Source organism: Tachysurus vachellii, chromosome 3 (genome assembly GCF_030014155.1).
Source record: "Tachysurus vachellii isolate PV-2020 chromosome 3, HZAU_Pvac_v1, whole genome shotgun sequence".
Lineage (NCBI taxonomy): Eukaryota > Metazoa > Chordata > Actinopteri > Siluriformes > Bagridae > Tachysurus > Tachysurus vachellii.
Genome location: NC_083462.1, coordinates 28,206,355 through 28,225,636, shown reverse-complemented (window position 1 = coordinate 28,225,636; position 19,282 = coordinate 28,206,355). Strand labels below are relative to the sequence as shown.

The following is a 19,282-nucleotide window of genomic DNA, read 5'->3' as shown; positions in this document are numbered from 1 at the left end:
AGTTTTTGCTGCATGTTACACCAATTGCACTTATATAGTCATTGAATTAACTAATTGATGGGAGAAAGTGTTGTCTGACTGGCTGTTCAGCCTAGTGAGTCTTCAGCAACAGTGGTGACATATGAGTTGAGATTTTTTCACAACTTTATGCATCTTTAGCAAAATACTATACATTTTTTTACTGTTGTAAAATAAATCCCACAATGTGAGATTAATTAAGACACATACTGTAAGATGTCTTGTACGCTGGAACATTTCAGTCATTTTGAAAAAATGTTCACATCAAGCTTAGCTCCTGGTTGTCATGTCTCTCTTGCACTATGTAAGCAAATCTGTAAGCACTGAGTACATGAAAACTGTGCTGTCATCTCACCCTGTCATACAAACTCTCAAGCTGTCACATAACAAGTAAATCCAACAACTAAACTTTGCACTGATAGTGCCTTATTTCATTGTGTTTAATTAGTTAGAAGAAGAGGCATATGGTGGTATCGCTGTTGAGTGAATGTAGCTTTAGCTCGCACTGCTAAACTGCTGTCAAAACTAATATGATGCCTGTATACCACAAACAACCAATTTTCACTTTCCTAAGATATTAAAATTCGTTTTAAATACATTTTAAAGTAGTATACTGTAGTAAGCCGTGTGCTACTGCCTATATTTTGGCCCCTAGCCTTTCTCGTTGTCTCGAAAAACTGTGGACGGAGAGGACAAGCCTCAAAGCTATTACAGTAACGCTCACTCCACGGCCTCAAGAGACACACTACAAGCAACATGAGCAACTTGTCGCTCGCTTGTGAATGCAACTTGAAGAGGGATAAAAAGCAAGAGAATGCAACCTTCAAAAGGGAACACACACATACACACATTTTTGATTAACTTGTTATTTCTCAAGCCACAGACACTTCTGTGTTAAATCTTATGTCACTGGATCTTCCTTTTTTTTAATAACCCCCAAACACCCCCCCCCCCACACACACACACACACACACTTTTATTATAAACCAGAAATACATCACTTCGTTGTATGATTTATTGCTTGTTTAAATATGACTTTTTACTAAGGTCATGAACCAAGAGGAGATAATCCTCAGTCAGCCCTGGTTGCTGCTATACTGTTAACATTTCAAGATTGGTAAAGTTAGATATGAAAATTCACCTGAAGCATTAAAAATGTGAAGATAACCTTTCTTTCAGCTTACAATTAGCCAAGACAATACATTACTATCAATTTCATTTTTTAAACACATAAACATGAGGTCAATATCTAAAACTTGTCGAGGCAAATTGGAGTTAAAGAGAAGAAATATGTTCACATAACTTAATCATGTTTTATAGTGTAATCAACTTGGTTTGCTACAAGTACTTAGTGTGCCCATTAATGCAATTCCATAGGATTTTGCACTAAGGCAGTTTGAGTGCTGGTTTAGAGCTAGAGCCTAATTTAAAATCAGTTCTTTCTTTTTTGACACCCAAATCACTGGCTCTGAACCAGGAAAAGTGGTTCTTGAGCACCAAAACATTGCTGGTCTAGACTTAAGAACCGCTTGTGTCAAGAGCTGGGGGCGGGGCTACTGTGACCAACAAGACAAAAGAGAACGTCGTTAGTGCCATTTTAAAATCATTTTAAATCAGGATTCGCCGCGTTTGCATGCCAATTATCAGTGTGGATGCATTAACAGTAAAGCAACATCCGCCATTGTTGATGTGGTTTTTGTGTCAAGCCTGGAATCGTTTAAATTTATCCAATGCTGGTGTCGTTCCTGTCTTTGATGTGGATTTACAATAGAAAACCTTTGAAAAAAAGGAGCTGTGGCTGTGTAAGCAAAAATGAAGTCAGGGGCTAGAGCCTGTGTGCACATAACTGTGTGCATGAACATACCATAAGTTAGTTGTAAATTGACAGTCTCTCAGTGCATGCTGCTCTCGATAAAACAGTGCTGTAAAATACTGTTCTGGGTTTAGTCTTTTGTGGTCACCCTTTAAAAGAATTCCTCCTGTTTCCAAATGGGCTCCTCTGTAGTGCTGAAGAACTGTGAAACCTTTCCTGGTTTTTTCAGTATGGAGCTATGTGAAGGCTTTTCAGTGTGAATGCCGTGAGAGACTTTCAAGACATACACAAAAAGCACCAATGGGTAATATTTTTTCTGATCTCTCTCTCTCTCTCTCTCTCTCTCTCTCTCTCTCTCTCTCTCGCATCCTGTCAGCTTCCCAACTCGGCTGAGCTCTGCTGTTCGGTACTGTACAGCTCTGTGTGGTTAAGTCTCGGAGGAGCTGAGTGTGAGTGACCCTGCAATCGACTGCTAATGCAACTGTCAGCACCTCCCAACACCCGCCAGCGACAAGAGGTGGGGGCAGTGGGGGTGAAAAGGGAAAGGAGAGAGGGAGAGAGGAAGAAAGCAAGGGGGAGTAAGAGTGATAGGAAGCAATGAGGGATGAAACTCTGTGTGTGTGTGTGTGTGTGTGTGTGTGTGTGTGTGTGTGTGAGAGAGAGAGAGAGCAAGAAAGAGAGAGAGAGAGAGAGAGAGAGAGAGAGAGAGAGAGAGAATGGAAAAAAGACACTGGGACGGAAGGGAGAAAGATACACTGGAGTATCAAGGTTAAAATGGTGTGGTCTGTAAATACTTCTGTCTCTGTTTCTTCATGGGTGACCATGTGAGGCCAGTTATACCGTCTACAGTATTGTTTCTCTAGATGAAATACACACACAGAATATTAAAAACAGAGTATTTTATCCAAGAGCACTTTACCAGCATCAACAGCTAGGAAGTGCATCATGTTGTGATGTTTTGAAATGACCATTAATAAAGAGTGCATGAGGAATGGAAAAGAAAGGTCACATGGTGTAATCAAGACATAAAGTAAGAATCCTTTGGTGAGGAGAAAATACTGCCAGTAGGTTTTCTGTGAATTAAATAAAAACAATGGCAAAATTCTTGCATACACAAAGCAATCCCTGGATTAGGGTTTAGTATGGAATATGGATATGGGATCTTTAACAACATAGCTATTCGAGTCCTTACATAATGTTATGCTTTGGGACCAGGGATGCTTAGGATTACAGTGCCAGGGTCTCTCATGAAATGCAAAAAATACTATGATTGTAGTTAGAGAGAACATGCTTTAAGATGGTAAGAGACAGATGGAGAGTGTGGGTGTTTATGCATCACTTAAATCACATAAGTGATGAGTATTGTTATTGGGCTTTACAGTTAAGCACGTTCAACATGATCGGTCACTACAGGACACCATAATAAAAATAGGTCAGTGTTGGCACCAAGGAACAACTTCAGTTTTTCCATCCAGATATAAATGTTTGGCTTTTTTTTACACCACAGAGCTTCAAATGGATGTTCTTATCCTGGCAGCCTCCAGCAAACTGCTCATCTTAATTATAATCAGAGCTTCTGAAACCAAATGCACTAAATACACATTCAGTGCTTTCACTTGGATAATAGATATTTGAAAAAATGCCTATGTACTGGAGCTACTATATCTCCAACTGTTTACATATATACATGTATACACATACAACATTGAAGGTAAGTAAATTGTCAGAAAATACTATCCAAGCTAATGTTAGCCTTCCCATTTCACTACAGATATTCTTGTGATATCAGGTGTCTTCACTGGATACTGTCCATGTTATTTGTTTCCAGACAGAATAAATTATTATGTGCAATTTCCTTTAAAAAGTTGGTTCTTTATAACGTTTGTATGGGGTAAAGCTTTTTTGTAGATGTTGTGCACAAAATGAGAGTATTATAGCTCAAAATATTTCTTTATTTATTTGGAATAATGTTGTGTCTAATATAACTTATAGTGGGCCCTCACTGAGGATGTGGTGTTAAAGAGATACAGAGGGCAAGTTTTCTGTCTCGTTGTGCTGCTAAATGTAAACAAAGTTTTTGGGAACACAACATTTTCAAAAAGTAATCCATTATTCATTCATTCATTCATTCATTCATTTTCTACCGCTTATCCGAACTACCTCGGGTCACGGGGAGCCTGTGCCTATCTCAGGCGTCATCGGGAATCAAGGCAGGATACACCCTGGACGGAGTGCCAACCCATCGCAGGGCACACACACACACACTCTCATTCACTCACGCAATCACACACTAGGGACAATTTTCCAGAGATGCCAATCAACCTACCATGCATGTCTTTGGACCGGGGGAGAAAACCGGAGTACCCGGAGGAAACCCCCAATGCACGGGGAGAACATGCAAACTCCACACACACAAGGTGGAGGCAGGAATCGAACCCTGACCCTGGAGGTGTGAGGCAAACGTGCTAACCACTAAGCCACCATGCCCCCAAGTAATCCATTATTCCGCATACAATAAGTTGTGATGTTGAATGTTAAGACCTTGAGTTACTACATTTAGAATGTTAGAATGTTCCATAGTCATTAACATTAATCAAAGTAGCTTTGGATACGGTGTTACACAATCTGGCATTATATCAACCAGCTTAAGGTAACCAACTTGGACATGTCGTGCTCATTGCCATCAACTTAACTGAAAATATCTTAATATCCTTCAACCAATAGCCAAGTCCAGGATCAAGTGAAATAGTACACCAAGTCCTAATGTTTATATTTGCTATTTATACAATATTGGTGTGAATATTCCAGATGGAGAAGCAGGGAATTTGTGTTACTAGTGTTGGGATGTCTAAATTGGATCTGGCTGTCCTACACACTTTAACATAAATAGAAAAATGAATATATAAGCAGACATTTTCTCTCTGGCAAAGCTTGAGAACTGTTTGGTTTGGATTTATGAGAATAGTTTGCTCTTAAAAGTTAAAAGTTATACTTTGCTTCGATTTCTTGCTTTAAAGATTCCACAGATTAAACAAAGCTTGAACTCTTGAAGTTCCATGCAAATTTGTGCCCAGAAAAACTCTGTGTACCTAAAGAGCTGTCAACTGTCAGGTTTAGAAGGTCACATGAAGGTAAGGTGTGAAATGCTTTGAAATCATTTAGCAGCACTAATGTCAGTTTAAACGCTCACACATGCCTTCTGCTTCAGCTGGGATGAAATCATATTGTGTTTTTTGGACTGCAAAAGTGGATCAAGTAACACAGTTCTTTGGTATTGGATTAAGAAACATGATAAAATGGTAAGAGTTCATTTAAATCTGTATGAGACGTTTGTCATGTATGTTAATGGGTCACTTCAGGGGCAAGACTCAAAAATCCATTCATGACAATTATTTTACTTGTTCACTCATTCAGTTGTTCATTTTCAGTAATCACTTTACATGGGCAGAGTTACAGTGCATTTCAGAGTCTATTCAGTTTATGGGGGCAGAAGGTGGGGACGTTGCTGGGTAACACATACACACATTTACACACTTATTACATCTTCAGGCAATTTAGCAAACCCAAGCCAACAAATCTTTTTGGAAGGTGGGAAGAAACTGGAGAACCCAAGGAGAACATAGGGGAACACTGGAGCTGTGAGGCTGCAGTTGCAGAATCACCATGCCACCCATAAGAGGATTACACAAACTATCCTGGCATTGTAAATTTCACCAGAAATATTAGAATACAAGTCCTGAATGTAAGAACACCCCTGCCAGTCCACCAGAGGGAGCTCTCATCGGAGTACTAACCTTTGGTGTCACGGAAGTTACTTTCAGATTCAACTTCCGGGTACACTAACATAAAGGGCTAGCACACATGTTACTTGGACGTGAAGTATTGTCAACCTAGTTGCCATTCGACACAGAGATCCTAAGGGACTTCCTGAACCAATGCATAAGCTTATATATCGACAATATCCTTATCTACTCACCTAACCTGGAAGTCCATGTCACTCAGGTATGCCTAGTCTTGCAACAGCTCCTACAAAATCAGATGTTTGTAAAGGAGGAGAATTGGGAATTTCACCAGAAATGCCTTGTTTCTGGGAAACATAATTAACGGCCAGGGGGTGGAGATGGACCCGACCAAAGTAAGTGCAGTCACAGTATGGCCCACCCTTAACCAGCGTCATGGAGCTCAAAAGGTTCTTCAGATATGCGATTTTTTATCTCAGGTTCATCAAAAACTACCTCAAGCACAGGTTTACCACAGCCCCCATTCTAAAGTACCCAGACCCTCGCTTGCCATTCATTGTGGATGTAGACACCATACTCCCAATGCCATGGTTCCCAAGCTAAAATAATGTGCCTTCTATTCCAGGAAGCTAACCACGGACAAGGCCATATATGACGTGGATAATAGAGAGCTGCTCTTCATCAAAGAAGCACTGGTAGGGGCTCACTGTCCATTTTAAGTTCTTACAGACCAGAAGAATTTAGAATATATAAGGAGTGTTAAACACTTCAACATCTGTCAAGCCAGATGGGCACTGTTCTTCACATGATTTCAGTTTATGGTCACCTCCTGGTGAAAAAACAAAAACAGCAAACCTGTTGCATTATCACGCCGACACAACTCATTACACCAAGCCCTGGAACCGGAACCAATTTGTTGAAGCATGCCCAACCTGCGCTCAGACCCGCACTTCTCACCAACTACCTGCAGGGCACCTGAAGCCACTCCCAACACCCCAACACGCCTGGTCCCATATCGCTGTGGACTTTGTCTCTGACCTCCCAAATTCACAGGGATTCACTACTGTCCTCATGACCATAGACCAAGTCTATTCGAACAGGTGTTCTGGAACCATGGCATACCAGAAGGCATTGTTTCAGACAGAGGTGCACAATTCACATCACAAGCCTGGAAGGCTTTTTGCAAGATGTTGGGAATCTTATCTTCCAGTTACCACACCCAATCCCATGGGCAAGCCATTCGGCTAAACCAAGAACTGGTAGGGTACCTACGTACATACTGTAGCCAAACATAAATTTGTTGGACTCCTCTGAGGGCAGAGTACGCCCAAAACTCCCTCACGCGCACCACCACTGGCCTCACCCCATTCCAATGAGTTTTAGAATACCAACCACCCCTATTCCCATGTTCAGGAGATGTGTCAGAGGTCCCAGCAGTCAATGATTGGTACCGCCACAGTCAGGAGAGCGATCTACAGCCAGCGGCATCAAGCTAATCAAAGGAGGAGGCCACAACCACAATACCAACCAGGTCAGCTAGTCTGGCTGTCCACTAAAAACCTACACCTGAAAACAAAATGCCACAAGCTCAATCTAAGATACACAGGCCCCTTCAAAGTACTGAGGCAAATCAATCCAGTGACTTACCACTTGCAGCTCCCACCCAACTACCGTATATCACCCTCATTCCATGCATTTCTAATTCTAACCTTCAGGATCACGGAGGTTACTTTCAATTACAGTTACATGTTTGCCTGCCAAATTGGATTTTTTTATCCGGATTTTATCATTAAAACTGTGTCCCCATTTCCGTATATGTATATAAAAGTATTTTCTCAGAATATTTTTTTATGAATAATTTATAATAAATAGATATCACATGTTTCTAATGTGGGGGCACGGTGGCTTAGTGGTTAGCACGTTCGCCTCACACCTCCAGGGTTGGGGGTTCGATTCCCGCCTCCACCTTGTGTGTGTGGAGTTTGCATGTTCTCCCCCTGCCTCGGGGGTTTCCTCCGGGTACTCCGGTTTCCTCCCCTGGTCCAAAGACATGCATGGTAGGTTGATTGGCATCTCTGGAAAATTGTCCCTAGTGTGTGATTGCGTGAGTGAATAAGAGTGTGTGTGTGTGCCCTGCGATGGGTTGGCACTCCGTCCAGGGTGTATCCTGCCTTGATGCCCGATGACGCCTGAGATAGGCACAGGCTCCCCGTGACCCGAGGTAGTTCGGATAAGCGATAGAAGATGAATGAATGAATGAATGAATGAATGTTTCTAATGTGTTAGTTTTTACCTTACAATGACATCTGATAAACTCATACATGAAAAAATATCCTCAAAGAAATCCTCCACAAGTTTGTTCACTAGATTGACTAGTCAAGAGTGGGTGAAAAAAAAAAAGATTTTCTGCTTATGTCAAATTGTAATGTGTATACAAACATGCTCCATCTTTCCCCTCTCTGTCTCTCACACAGTTTCAGAAGCTGTCCAAACATGTTGTTTGTGGAGTGGTGGTGCACAACAAAAACAAAAAACTGTCCTAATATTAAACCCAGATGGTGAGTTTGAACACATTCAAATTTATTCATGACACTTTGTGGTCCAATTGGTAAACACACTTACATTCATTAGTCACTACAATTTACAGCCAAGCCAACACGAGCGCACACAAATTAGCCATGTACACCAACAAGCAAAATCAGGAACATATTAGTCATAAGAATTAACTGTGCATTTTGGCACTGATCATTACAGATGATGTTCATGTGAATGTATCACTCACATCATCTACCCCACCACACCTCACCACTCCCTCCCCCAACCCACCCTAACATCTTCCAACCACCAGTTTGAGCCAGAACTGAGTCTATGTACACCTGCTGGGATAATTCATCATAGTTGTTGGCTTATAACATGATTTATACCACAGCACTGTTAAAGGCTTAAATCAGGTTCGCCAGACAGCATTGACTCACTTTCTGTAACAGCATGGCACGGACAGCAATGCCAGCTGCAACTCACACACGATAGACACTCCATATTAATGTATTTAAAAAGCTTCAATTTATCTTACATGGGAATCGCTTCGTGATGGAAAACTTCACAGATCCCTGGTAAAAAAAAAAAAAAGAAAAAAAGAGAGGCTGGTGTAGAAGTGAATGTTAATAAATGTTAAAGGACAAATCATCCATCCATCCATGAATCCATCCATGAATCCATCCATGAATCCATCCATGAATCCATCCATGAATCCATCCATGTATCCATCTATCCATCCATCCATCCATCCATCCATCCATGTATCCATCTATCCACCCATTTTCTGTACCTCTTATCCTACACAGTGTCATAAGAAGCCTGAGATCTATCCCAGGAGACACCTTGGACAGAATTGCCAATGTATCATAGGGGACAATCACACACACAGTCACTCACACCATGCACAATTCAGAGATTCCGATCAGCTTACAATGCATGTCTTTGGACTGGGAAGGAGTACTCAGAGGAAACCCCAGGGGGAGAACATGCAAAATCCATGTACACAATGTGTACATGGGATTCAAACCCCCAACCTTGGAGTTGCAAGGAAAGCATGCAAAACACTAAGACACTTTGTCCCTTTAACATAAACATTATCAGGAATTAACTAATTTTATGGACGTTCCACAATGTTACATATAACTACAAAACTATTTTAAAAGTACAATGAGTTAAATACTTAATAGAAATGTGTAATTATTAGAAAACTCCTATGGAATAAAACAGAACAGGCATTCTATTATAAAGAAAACAGTTACTACGCTTTGCATGGGCTCAACATCACAGCACTTTGTATTTGAACCTTTTCTCTAACAGCATGCACCGTCATGTTTTATTCCTTAAATAGTGCAATACCTTGTACTTGCTCTCCAGCACAGACAGCTGATATGCTCTTATATAATTTACAATACCTGAAATAATAGTGCAAACAGGGAGTCATTGAATCTCTTTCAGCAGTTGCCTTGAAATTTCTAAAGGAAGGCCGTGTTATAAATGCATTTTCTTACTGTGAAGGTTGCACACACTCAGTGCGTCTGCTGGCCAATTCTGAACACAGTTGAGTGAGTGGAAACTGTTGAATTGTCTGCTGCTGGGCTCACAGTGGCCACTGTAATAGCACTTGAAGGTTGTTAGAAAGCATCTATTGCTCTGGAATAAATATGCCACACAAGTTACAAGTTCTTATATATATTTACATTACATTTATGGCATTTAGCAGACACCCATATCCAGTGTGACTTACATTTTTATTTCAATTTATACAACTGAGCAATTGAGGGTTAAGGGCCTTGTTCAGGGGCCAAGCAGTGGCACTTTGGTGGATCTGGGATTTGAACTCACAACCACAACCAATCAGTAGTCCAATGCCTAGGCTACCACATCCCTGAGTCATATCCTGAATGACTGTGAACTGTATGTTTTATGTGACTGCTCAGGAAGGAGTAATGTGTAAACATGTCATACGCACGCAAATGCGTATCTGTCTGTGGGCAAACAAAAACCTGACAGTTTTCTGACAGTCTTAGCATTGTTTAACCAACCATACTCTAATTGTATGAGTGCTGTTCAATCAGCAGCTCAGAGAAACAGGAATAATGGTTTGGGTCTGGTGCTAATAACATCTCTCAGAAAGCTTGTGCATTTTATACAGCCCTCAAATAAGCTCTGTGTTGACCAACAGAAGACCCTGCTAGAGTTTTATATAAAAATATAGTGATTTAGGACGTATATCCTTTTGAGTTTGGGAGAGTTTATAGATAATGTGAGAAGAACTGAAAAGCTGGGCTCTAACTGCTAGACAGGGGAGAAAAAGTCTGCAATAATGGGATGGCCGACAGATGCTCCAGTTTCCTTGACAGGAATGGAGGTCAAGTGGAGCTTTATGTGAAAGGAACACAGGCGGAGAGGGAGGAAAAGCAAAAGAGCATATTATGACTTTAACTTGTGGACTGGGAGAACAGAGAAGCAATTCTTTTAACTGAAAATTGTAGTAAATAAACCAAAGACAATATCAGATTACTGCCCCTTTTACATTAAATAGACCTCATTTACACTTTCCATCTTCGTCTATTCATATTAATAGATGTTGTTTGTAGTTACTGTAGCAGTATTGGCATCTTTTATGTGCCATCACTACAGCAGGCAACTTTATATCTTCTTATTTAATTTTTCTTAAATATCTGTTTGTTCTTCCTTGTGATCTGATGTGATGGTTAAGATGGTTATAGTAAGATGTGTTATGGAGCAGGGGAACACACTCAACACTTTGTTACCTATCGGAATTCTCACCTATTCTAGTTGAAACCTTCCCAATACTCGACTTTATTATGCTGCTATGGGACACTTTTTTACTATTATTTACTACCTCTCACTTGTTATTGCTGCTACACCACTCTTCAGTGTCAATAATTTACAGACAGTTGTATGCACTGGTTCCCTCATACAATATTGTTTTGTTGTCCTGTCTACTTTATGTACACTATCCTGTGTATTTATTTTGCTGTTTACTTATTGTATTTTTTTTGCACTTGCCTCAAACTGTTATCTATCTGCACTGTGTATTCCAGTGTATTGTGCTACTGTTGCACTTTGGTTCTGGAGAAATGACATTTCAATAATGAGTATCATCTCACTAATGCTCTAGAGGGTGAATCATCTGTGTCCCAGTATCTAATGGAAAGCCTTGGAGGTTATTGTCACAGCAACTGGGTGGGTAAATCTGGAATGGGATGCTCAGCAAGCTCATATCGAGAGATTCCCAAACTTTTGGCCATATAATGTATATCAACCAATATTAAATCAAAACTTAACAACCCTCATCATGTTATAAGGATGGATTAGTGTTTATCAGGCTGTTAGAGGACAGGATAGACTGAAGTCACAGACAGTGCTGTACCTTGTGAGTTTCTGTTTAGGTTGTAAAAATACATACAACAGAGCACTGCTGTTTACGGAGCAGTCCAAGATAAACGTGTAAGGCAAAAGCTACAAATTCACTTGTACAGTAGCTGTACTGTATTATACGTGACAGCTTTTGTAATAGCAATGATGGTATGTGTTATTTGTTGTGCTGCACTTTTTAATCAAGCTTGTAAGCAAAGCAATACCTCTACATGGCCCACATAGTTGCTTCTTTTTTTGACAATTGAGAGTGAACGATCAGAGTGCAAATGTAGGGCTTTGGCTGCAGTATGACAGCAGGTCACATGATGTAAACTGACTGATGTCCACCAGTGCATTTTACACTCACTTACTTTCAATAACTGCTTTCTGCTGGTCAGGGCCATATTGTATTTTGAGTGCATGTCTCTCTCTCTCTCTCTCTCTCTCTCTCTCTCGCACACACTCACCTCAACCAGGGCTTGGGGTCAAGCTGTGAGGTTGAAACATTACCTTCTGTGCCACCATGCCACCCATAATACTTTCTACTTGTAGGTCTTATAGTTACAATATTCAGAATTGAAAAGTGTTATCTTCATAAGGACCCTCAACAACACTTTAAAAAAGACATCTGGACAGCTGGCAGCTGGAATAGAACAAACTTGTGAGAGATCACATATTTGGAAAGCTCTGTTCTGTGCTATTGGTATGTCCTGAGGCAAAGTGAGAGTGAGAGTACTCAGTGCTCCCTAGAGATTCTGAGCAGTGTCATGGCCTGGGAATGTGGAGGAAATGCACACAGCATGTCAGGCAGTAGTGGACTGTGATATCAATAAGTGCAGTCTGGTTATAAAGCTGCTCCATCAGTCTCAGTCAGTCTCAGACTCTTGACATTGTGACAAACGTATTGTGTTTCCTAGTTCATATAATTGTTGTTTTGTATCTCATTGATGCTTTAGAACCTTCTCCTTAACCAATATTATACTTTTAACAAATTAATAGAAATCATAATTATTTAGCAACAGCACATGAAAATGACATGTTCCAATCCAAGGCCACTGTGATTAGAAGTAACATTTGGAAGAGTGGCTTTACTAAAGAGCTCATATGCATAGTGCATAATGCATAGTGCATACTTTATCTCACATAGTCAGCTTCCTCAACAAAGGTAATGGTCAGAAATGGCTTATGGTTAGAGCTGGTTACTGTTATACCTTTTCCTTTTTGCAATCTTTAGGAACATATGAAGCACCCCAAAGAGTACACTGGAATCTAGATATAACACAGTGAGCAAACAAGCGCTGCAACAAATTACTGCATATTTTTCATATTTATTTGAGGGATATATTATGTCTTTGGCAGTGACAGATTCTCCTTGAGCATCTTCAAATCTGTTGATTGTTTCTGTGCACTCTATTTTAGCAACTAATTTAGACAAATACAAACGCTGTGTGAGTTTATATGCTAGCAAAATCTTTGGTTTAATAAATCAGTTAAATTTACGTTAGTGTGAATGAATTAAGTGGCAGAGGTGGCTGAATCTTAAGCTTCTACTCGGGTGTATCCTGACTTATTTGTAAGTTGCATCAGCCTAATGAATAATGGGTTATTTTATACTATCTAAGCTATTACGGTACTTTACTGTAAATATGCTTTACAGTGATTCATTATTAATTTAGTAAGTACTGTAAAGTAGTATCTTTTTTCAGAGTAATTCCACTGCCAGTAAATTTACAGTAAAACTGTAGCAAGAAACAGCGGTCAAGAAACATATGCATTTGAAAAACAAGTACGACTTGAGTCAACACGATGGGAAAACAAGTAAACGCTGGAAAGAGAGCACTGTATCTAGTCAAGGATAAAATAACCATTAAAATGGCCATTTCATGTAACTTCTAAAAATAGTTGATCCGCACTATGACCTTCTGAGTTGCAAATATTTTTGTAGCACCACTATTCCTCAGCTGTAGACAGAATGCTGAGAGAAGTGCAATAAAAACTGCAACCGTGAAACATGAATCATTTTTAAAAATGTCATATAAAACTGTAAAAACAACTCAGCTAATGTATTTCCTATTTAAAAATATTTTAATCTAAATACTCACCTTCCAATCAACTTTCGATTTTTTGCATTTTAAAATACTTTAAATAAATTTAAAGCCGATAATTTAGCATATGTGATGTACTTTTTCTTTTTTTTTTTTTTAAAGACAAATTTAATGCTTGATTGTTTTCATTTTTGAAAATACTTTTTTTGGGAATTTACATTTTTGGGTGAATCGCTTTTTTTTTCCAATTTTTTTATTATGCTAATTTTGCTTTTTCTTTCAGGATGACGATCCAACCTGAAAAATAATGCCAGATCACCCATCCAAGGTTCCTGTCTCTTCTTATTTTATCAGCAGCAATAGCATTTAGACCTTTGTTTATTGTAACAATCAGCTTGCAGATGATGTGCTAGATCACTCATAGTCACTAAAGAGCCTTGTGGTCAGGGGGGAGTCACTTATAATATCAATAGCCCTCAAAAAGCATGGTATATGATTTAGATTGCTTCATGGTATATGGTTTAGTTCCAAGCATCATGATATGATAAACAGATTTTAAAAATAAGAGTTCTACTATGTATTTTGATTCTGGGAGACTACACTGCCTACTTACTGTACATCAGTGACTCTCTTGGGAGACTCGGGACGATGTGCATGAATAAATAAACCCTCAGCAGATGTGTTTTCTCACCAGCTGGATACAATTGTCACCGCGTGTGTTATGCCTTCGACAGAAAGCTTAGTGGAGTAATTAATGGCTGTTCTGAGGAATCCCACCCAATTTGGTGGCCTTGATGTGGGAATGACTGTAAAAACAGTCTCAGCAGTGTGGCCCAGTGTGATCCCAAACAAACAGGTGGATTAAATAAGATTAACCACATTAAAACTCACAGGATTTTGTGACACAGGTGACACTTTGGGGGGAAAAAGCTCTTGCTTTTGATCTAGTTTGGTGTGGAGACATTAGACTTGAAATAAAGAAGGGTTAGAAGTCATTTTGTTACTTCATTTCTGATTAACTTTACAATGATTACATGTGGGTGTGTGTGTGTGTGTGTGTGTGTGTGTGTGTGTGTGTGTGTGTGTGAGTGTGTGTGTGTGAGAGAGAGAGAGAGAGAGAGAGAGAGAGAGAGAGAGAGAGAGAATTCCACATCGAAAGCTATGACATCATGCCAAACGTGAAGCATTTGCTTATAAACGAATTTGGTGTTTTAAAACGTCGCAGCAAATATAACAAACGTGCACAAGCCAAATAAAAAAAATGACAGTAACACAAGGAACAAGCTGCCGCGAAAAAAGCAGGAACAGTTTACATCACACAATCCCCACAACCGTCGGGAAATGCTGGCACTGCGTCTGTACACTGCGGGTAAAGGAGAAAGATAAGCAATTTTCCTCGACTAACGCGCACATGAATTGGAGTTTGAATAGCCACTGGAGCCTGGTGTTATTTCTGTCACAAGCGTTCGCGCTCTGCGTTCTCATTAGAGACGCTTATCGGTTTGAATCGCAGCATCACGCAGAAGCGCAATGTGTGCAAAATAACGCGCACTTTGACTGTGACCTGCGAGGAGAGTGAAAGAAAAGAGAGCGAAAGCGACGCGAAGGACAAACGATGTGTGTGACGTAGCGCGTTGTGCAGCTCTGTGGGGACGCGGTGTCCGTGTGAACAGATGTCCGTCTCGCCGCTGCTCGCACACAAGGATGTTCTCTCATGCGGGAGGGGGAGAGTTTTGTGGAGCCAGAGAATCCTCACATGCAACACACGGCGATCCAACATACTGACTGTTTCATTGGTTTTTTTTAAATACACCTGAAATGATCAGTGCAGGAGAAGAGTGTCCCTAACCTCCAGAAGCGTATCTTATTAACGATGGCGCAATCAGTGGAGAGCATCATTGCTTGCAGGAGCTCTTGCTTCTCGCTGACTGTGTAAGGTTGACATTTATTCCAGCTGTATATGGCTGTTTTTGTGTTTTGTTTTTGTATTTATTTATTTATTTATTTATTTATTTATTTATTAAAAAAGCTGCAAAATCCAGCTCTAAAATGCGTAAATGCGCAAGTAAAAGAGAGACAGGGATGGAGAAGCGTATACTAGTGTGTGTAGTCTACAGGGAAGCGCATCTGCTTGCTCGGGTTAAATCAGGTGACAAATAAAGGAGCAATAAACAAATGAACCTAAGGCAAAGTGATCAGAGGCTTCTCAGTGACTGTAAAGCAATACAAGGAGAAGTGAGCTTCAGCTACTAAACTTTTAACTCTTTTAGCGCAGCTTACCTCCACACTTGTCCCATCTGAAGGATGTGGATAAGCGTCTGCCAGAGCCAGACAGATATGCGGCAGCAATGGTCGCGGCCGTTGGAACCCGTCGTGGCTCTCCGGCTGCTCAGTCCTTCCACGGAGCCCAAGCCTCCTCCCGTGTAATCCTGCACGAACCACCTGAAGCTCAGTATCTGCACGAGTACGGACGGCACAAGCACGAAGAAGAGCGTGAGCCCGAACCAGAGGTAGTCCTGCTTGGCGTAATAGTCGGCGGCCAGCCACAGGTCGGTGCCCACGTCCCAGAAGAAGACGAGAAGCGCCAGCACGATCCACAGGCAGTCGAGCCAGAGGCGCTCCTCCCGCGCCGGCCGTGCGCCCTCCCGCCCCTTGCCCCGCAGGTAGTGCAGGCATGCGCTCCGGCAGCCCCAATAACACGAGGACGTGTTACAGCAGTGGCAGATGTGCAGCGAGCTGCCCTCCCGTGGGTAGTCCTCGCCGCAGCCGCCGCCCACCGCCTCGTCCAGGTTGTGCAGCTGGGCAAAGCCGGTGGCGGTGACGAGCCCCCGACCGTCGGATTTCGCTGCCATCTTGCTCTCCCAAACGCCCGCCTCCGGCTTCCGCGGCTTGTGACGTCACTTCCCCGACACCTGTCTTGCGCGAGCGCGCCTAACGAGGTAGCCATCTAGGTCCGGGGTGACCGTGGCGCAGCATCGACCAATGCCAGTTCTCTGCACCGCCTTGTCCTGACACCGCACAGGCCAAGCATCTTCTTTCGCACAGCTGGAGTTAAGACTGAATTATGGCCTTACAGATGCACCACGACGCACCTGGCATATGGCTTTGATATGAACACAGGTTAGAGTAAACGCTTTAAACCAACCCCCCTTCCCAACCCAGAAAAAAACCCGTTGTGTCGGCAGGACGCAGCGTTCCTCACCTGCGCAAGTGTCCCTGCCGCGACGCACAGCGAGCCCCCGGTGTTCTCCCTGAGCCACAAGACACGAATGGTAGGACTGCTCTTCGGTCGCCGTCCCCTAACCAAGACGCAATTCCTTGCTCATTGATGATGCCACCTAGTGATACGCTTTAAACCATAAAACTCTCTCTCTCTCTCTCTCTCTCTCTCTCTCTCTCTCTCTCTCTCTCTCTCTCTCTCTGTGTATACGTGGAGGGGGCGCTCTCTGAATGATGTAATGCTGTAGTGGCAACGCTGCTCGTATTTTTGTTAACCCTTTCAGTCGTATAAATAAAATCGTGAGGTAATAAGAACACGTTCACACACTTTCAAAAGGCATCTTGTCCACAAAAGCAAAAGGTTCCCCAAATGTTGAAACTCATGTTTCTGTACTTTTTATTGTGGTGTGTGTGTGTGTGTGTGTGTGTGTGTGTGTGTTTGTTGGGGTGGAGGTGGGGGTGGTCGGGTTATATCGGGTTGGTGAATCAGCTCTTTGACACAGCGAAGATGAGCTGGCCGTGGTGCTGAAGTCCCGCAGTGACTCTGGGGAAGTATGTTGAAGGGTAATCGGGATAATCAGATCAGATCTCTGTGTGAAATGAGCAGGAGGAACCGTGTGGAAGACAGTTGGTGCCACTGTAGTTGAGTGAAAAAACAAATAAACAAACACGACCTGCTTCCGTCATGATGAGTAGCGTAAGCAGCTGTTTATAATTTACTTACAACTGCCTGTGTGTGTGTGTGTGTGTGTGTGTGTGTGTGTGTGTTTGTCTGTGTGTTCGTGTGTGTGTGGGGTGGTGGTGTTTGTGAAAGAGAGAGAGAGAGAGAGAGAGAGAGAGAGAGAGAGAGAGAGAGATACCCCAGATAAAGTTACAATGTGTCTTTTAACCTCTGATTACAAGACAAGACCTGCTCCCTGTTTCCCAATACAGCAGCCAAGAACATCGTAATGTTGTCCATCCTTCTTTCTCAGCCTCATAATTCTTCAACACCTGTGCTTATACCAGGGAGATATTAGCTGGATTAAGACCATATAACTGTTACATTGCTGAGACCAGATTAATTCCTCTGACTGTCAGCAGCAACAAGCTGAGTCATAAATGCCATTAAGTAATAAGCTTAACCACAGCAGTCTTGTATTAATGAGCTCAGTGGCCTTTACAATCATTAGAGATAACAATTAATATCTGTAATTAGTGGGTTTTGTGAATTTTGTCACTCTTATTCATTTCTAATCCTATTTTGAGAATGTAGGAATTTGCAACAAAATAAAAAGGCTAATTTAGCATACAATATCAATGTATAGGTGCAGATATTGCAGAAAGCTGAATAAAGTGGCTGTAAGAAAAGGTCTGCAGTGCAGGCAGTTGCTGAGGACTGCATTACATTAGAACAGTTTAATAGAGAAAGTGTGCTCACTCTGTCAGTGTCAGCTGGAGCCTTTTTGTGTTGTACTGCAATGAAAATTTCATGGTGATATCTGATTGAAACAAGGAATTAATCAGCGCTGTCAGTAACAAGGACCTGTCAAAGTCCCAAATACAGAAAACTAGCATTCATGGGATGAAGAGTGTTGGTTCATCATTGTGAGTGCTTCATGGCCTTTTGGCTTTGAACCAGCCAGACCGTTCCTATTCCAATGACAATCACAAATAAATGATTGTAACAAATATTTACAGTAAGGCAAAGCAAGGCAAGTTTATTTGTATAGCATATTTCATACACAGAGGTCATTCAAAGTGCTTTACATAGAAATTAGAAAACAGTTTATAAGAGAGAAACAAATATATGTAAAAATAAGAGACACACGATAAAATCATAATAAAAACAAAGAACAATTTAAAAAAATAAATGTGATTTTGATTAAAACAGTTTAAAATATGTTAAAAAGAATAAAACAGGAGTAAAAGTGATTTGGATTGTACTGTGCAAAAGTTTTAGGCAGGTGTGAAAAAATGCTGTAAACAAAGAATGCTTTCAGAAATATAAATAATGAGTGTTTATTTCTGTCAATTTACAAAATGCAAAATGAGCAAACAAAAGAAAAATCTAAATCAAATCAATATTTGGTGTTACTACCTTTTGCCTTCAAACCAGCATGAAGTGATGGCACGGACCCCCACAGAGCCCTGATCTCAACATCATGGAGTGTGTCTGGGATTACATGAAAAGACAGAAGGATGTGAGAAAGCCTACATTCACAGAAATAACCTACATCTGTTTTTAGTTCTCCAAGATGTTTGGAACAACCTACCAGCCGAGTTCCTTCAAAAAAAGAATTGCTGCTGTTTTGAAGACAAAGAGTGGTCACACCAAATATTGATTTGATTTAGATTTCTCTTTTGTTCATTCACTGCATTTTGTTCATTTATGAAAATAAATGTTTAACACTTCCATTTTTGAAAGCATTCTTTGTTTACAGCATTTTTTCACACCTGCCTAAAACTTTTGCACAGTACTGTACCTTTAAAGAGCCAGCCACATCAACCATTTCTGGACCTCTGCATTGTCACGTTTATGTGTA

The 19,282-nt window shown here is 41.1% G+C and overlaps 1 protein-coding gene across 1 annotated transcript in view; it reads right to left on the bottom strand.

Annotated features, from left to right (window-relative positions):
- Window positions 1-16,864, bottom strand: part of xkr6b (XK, Kell blood group complex subunit-related family, member 6b) — a 48,113-nt gene extending 31,249 nt beyond the window's left edge. The window contains exon 1 of the mRNA XM_060866593.1: window positions 15,819-16,864. Within this exon, the coding sequence (XP_060722576.1) occupies window positions 15,819-16,390 (572 nt within the window). The 5' untranslated portion in view covers window positions 16,391-16,864. The remainder of the gene's footprint in view (window positions 1-15,818) is intronic.
- Between the last annotated feature and the right edge of the window lie 2,418 nt (window positions 16,865-19,282).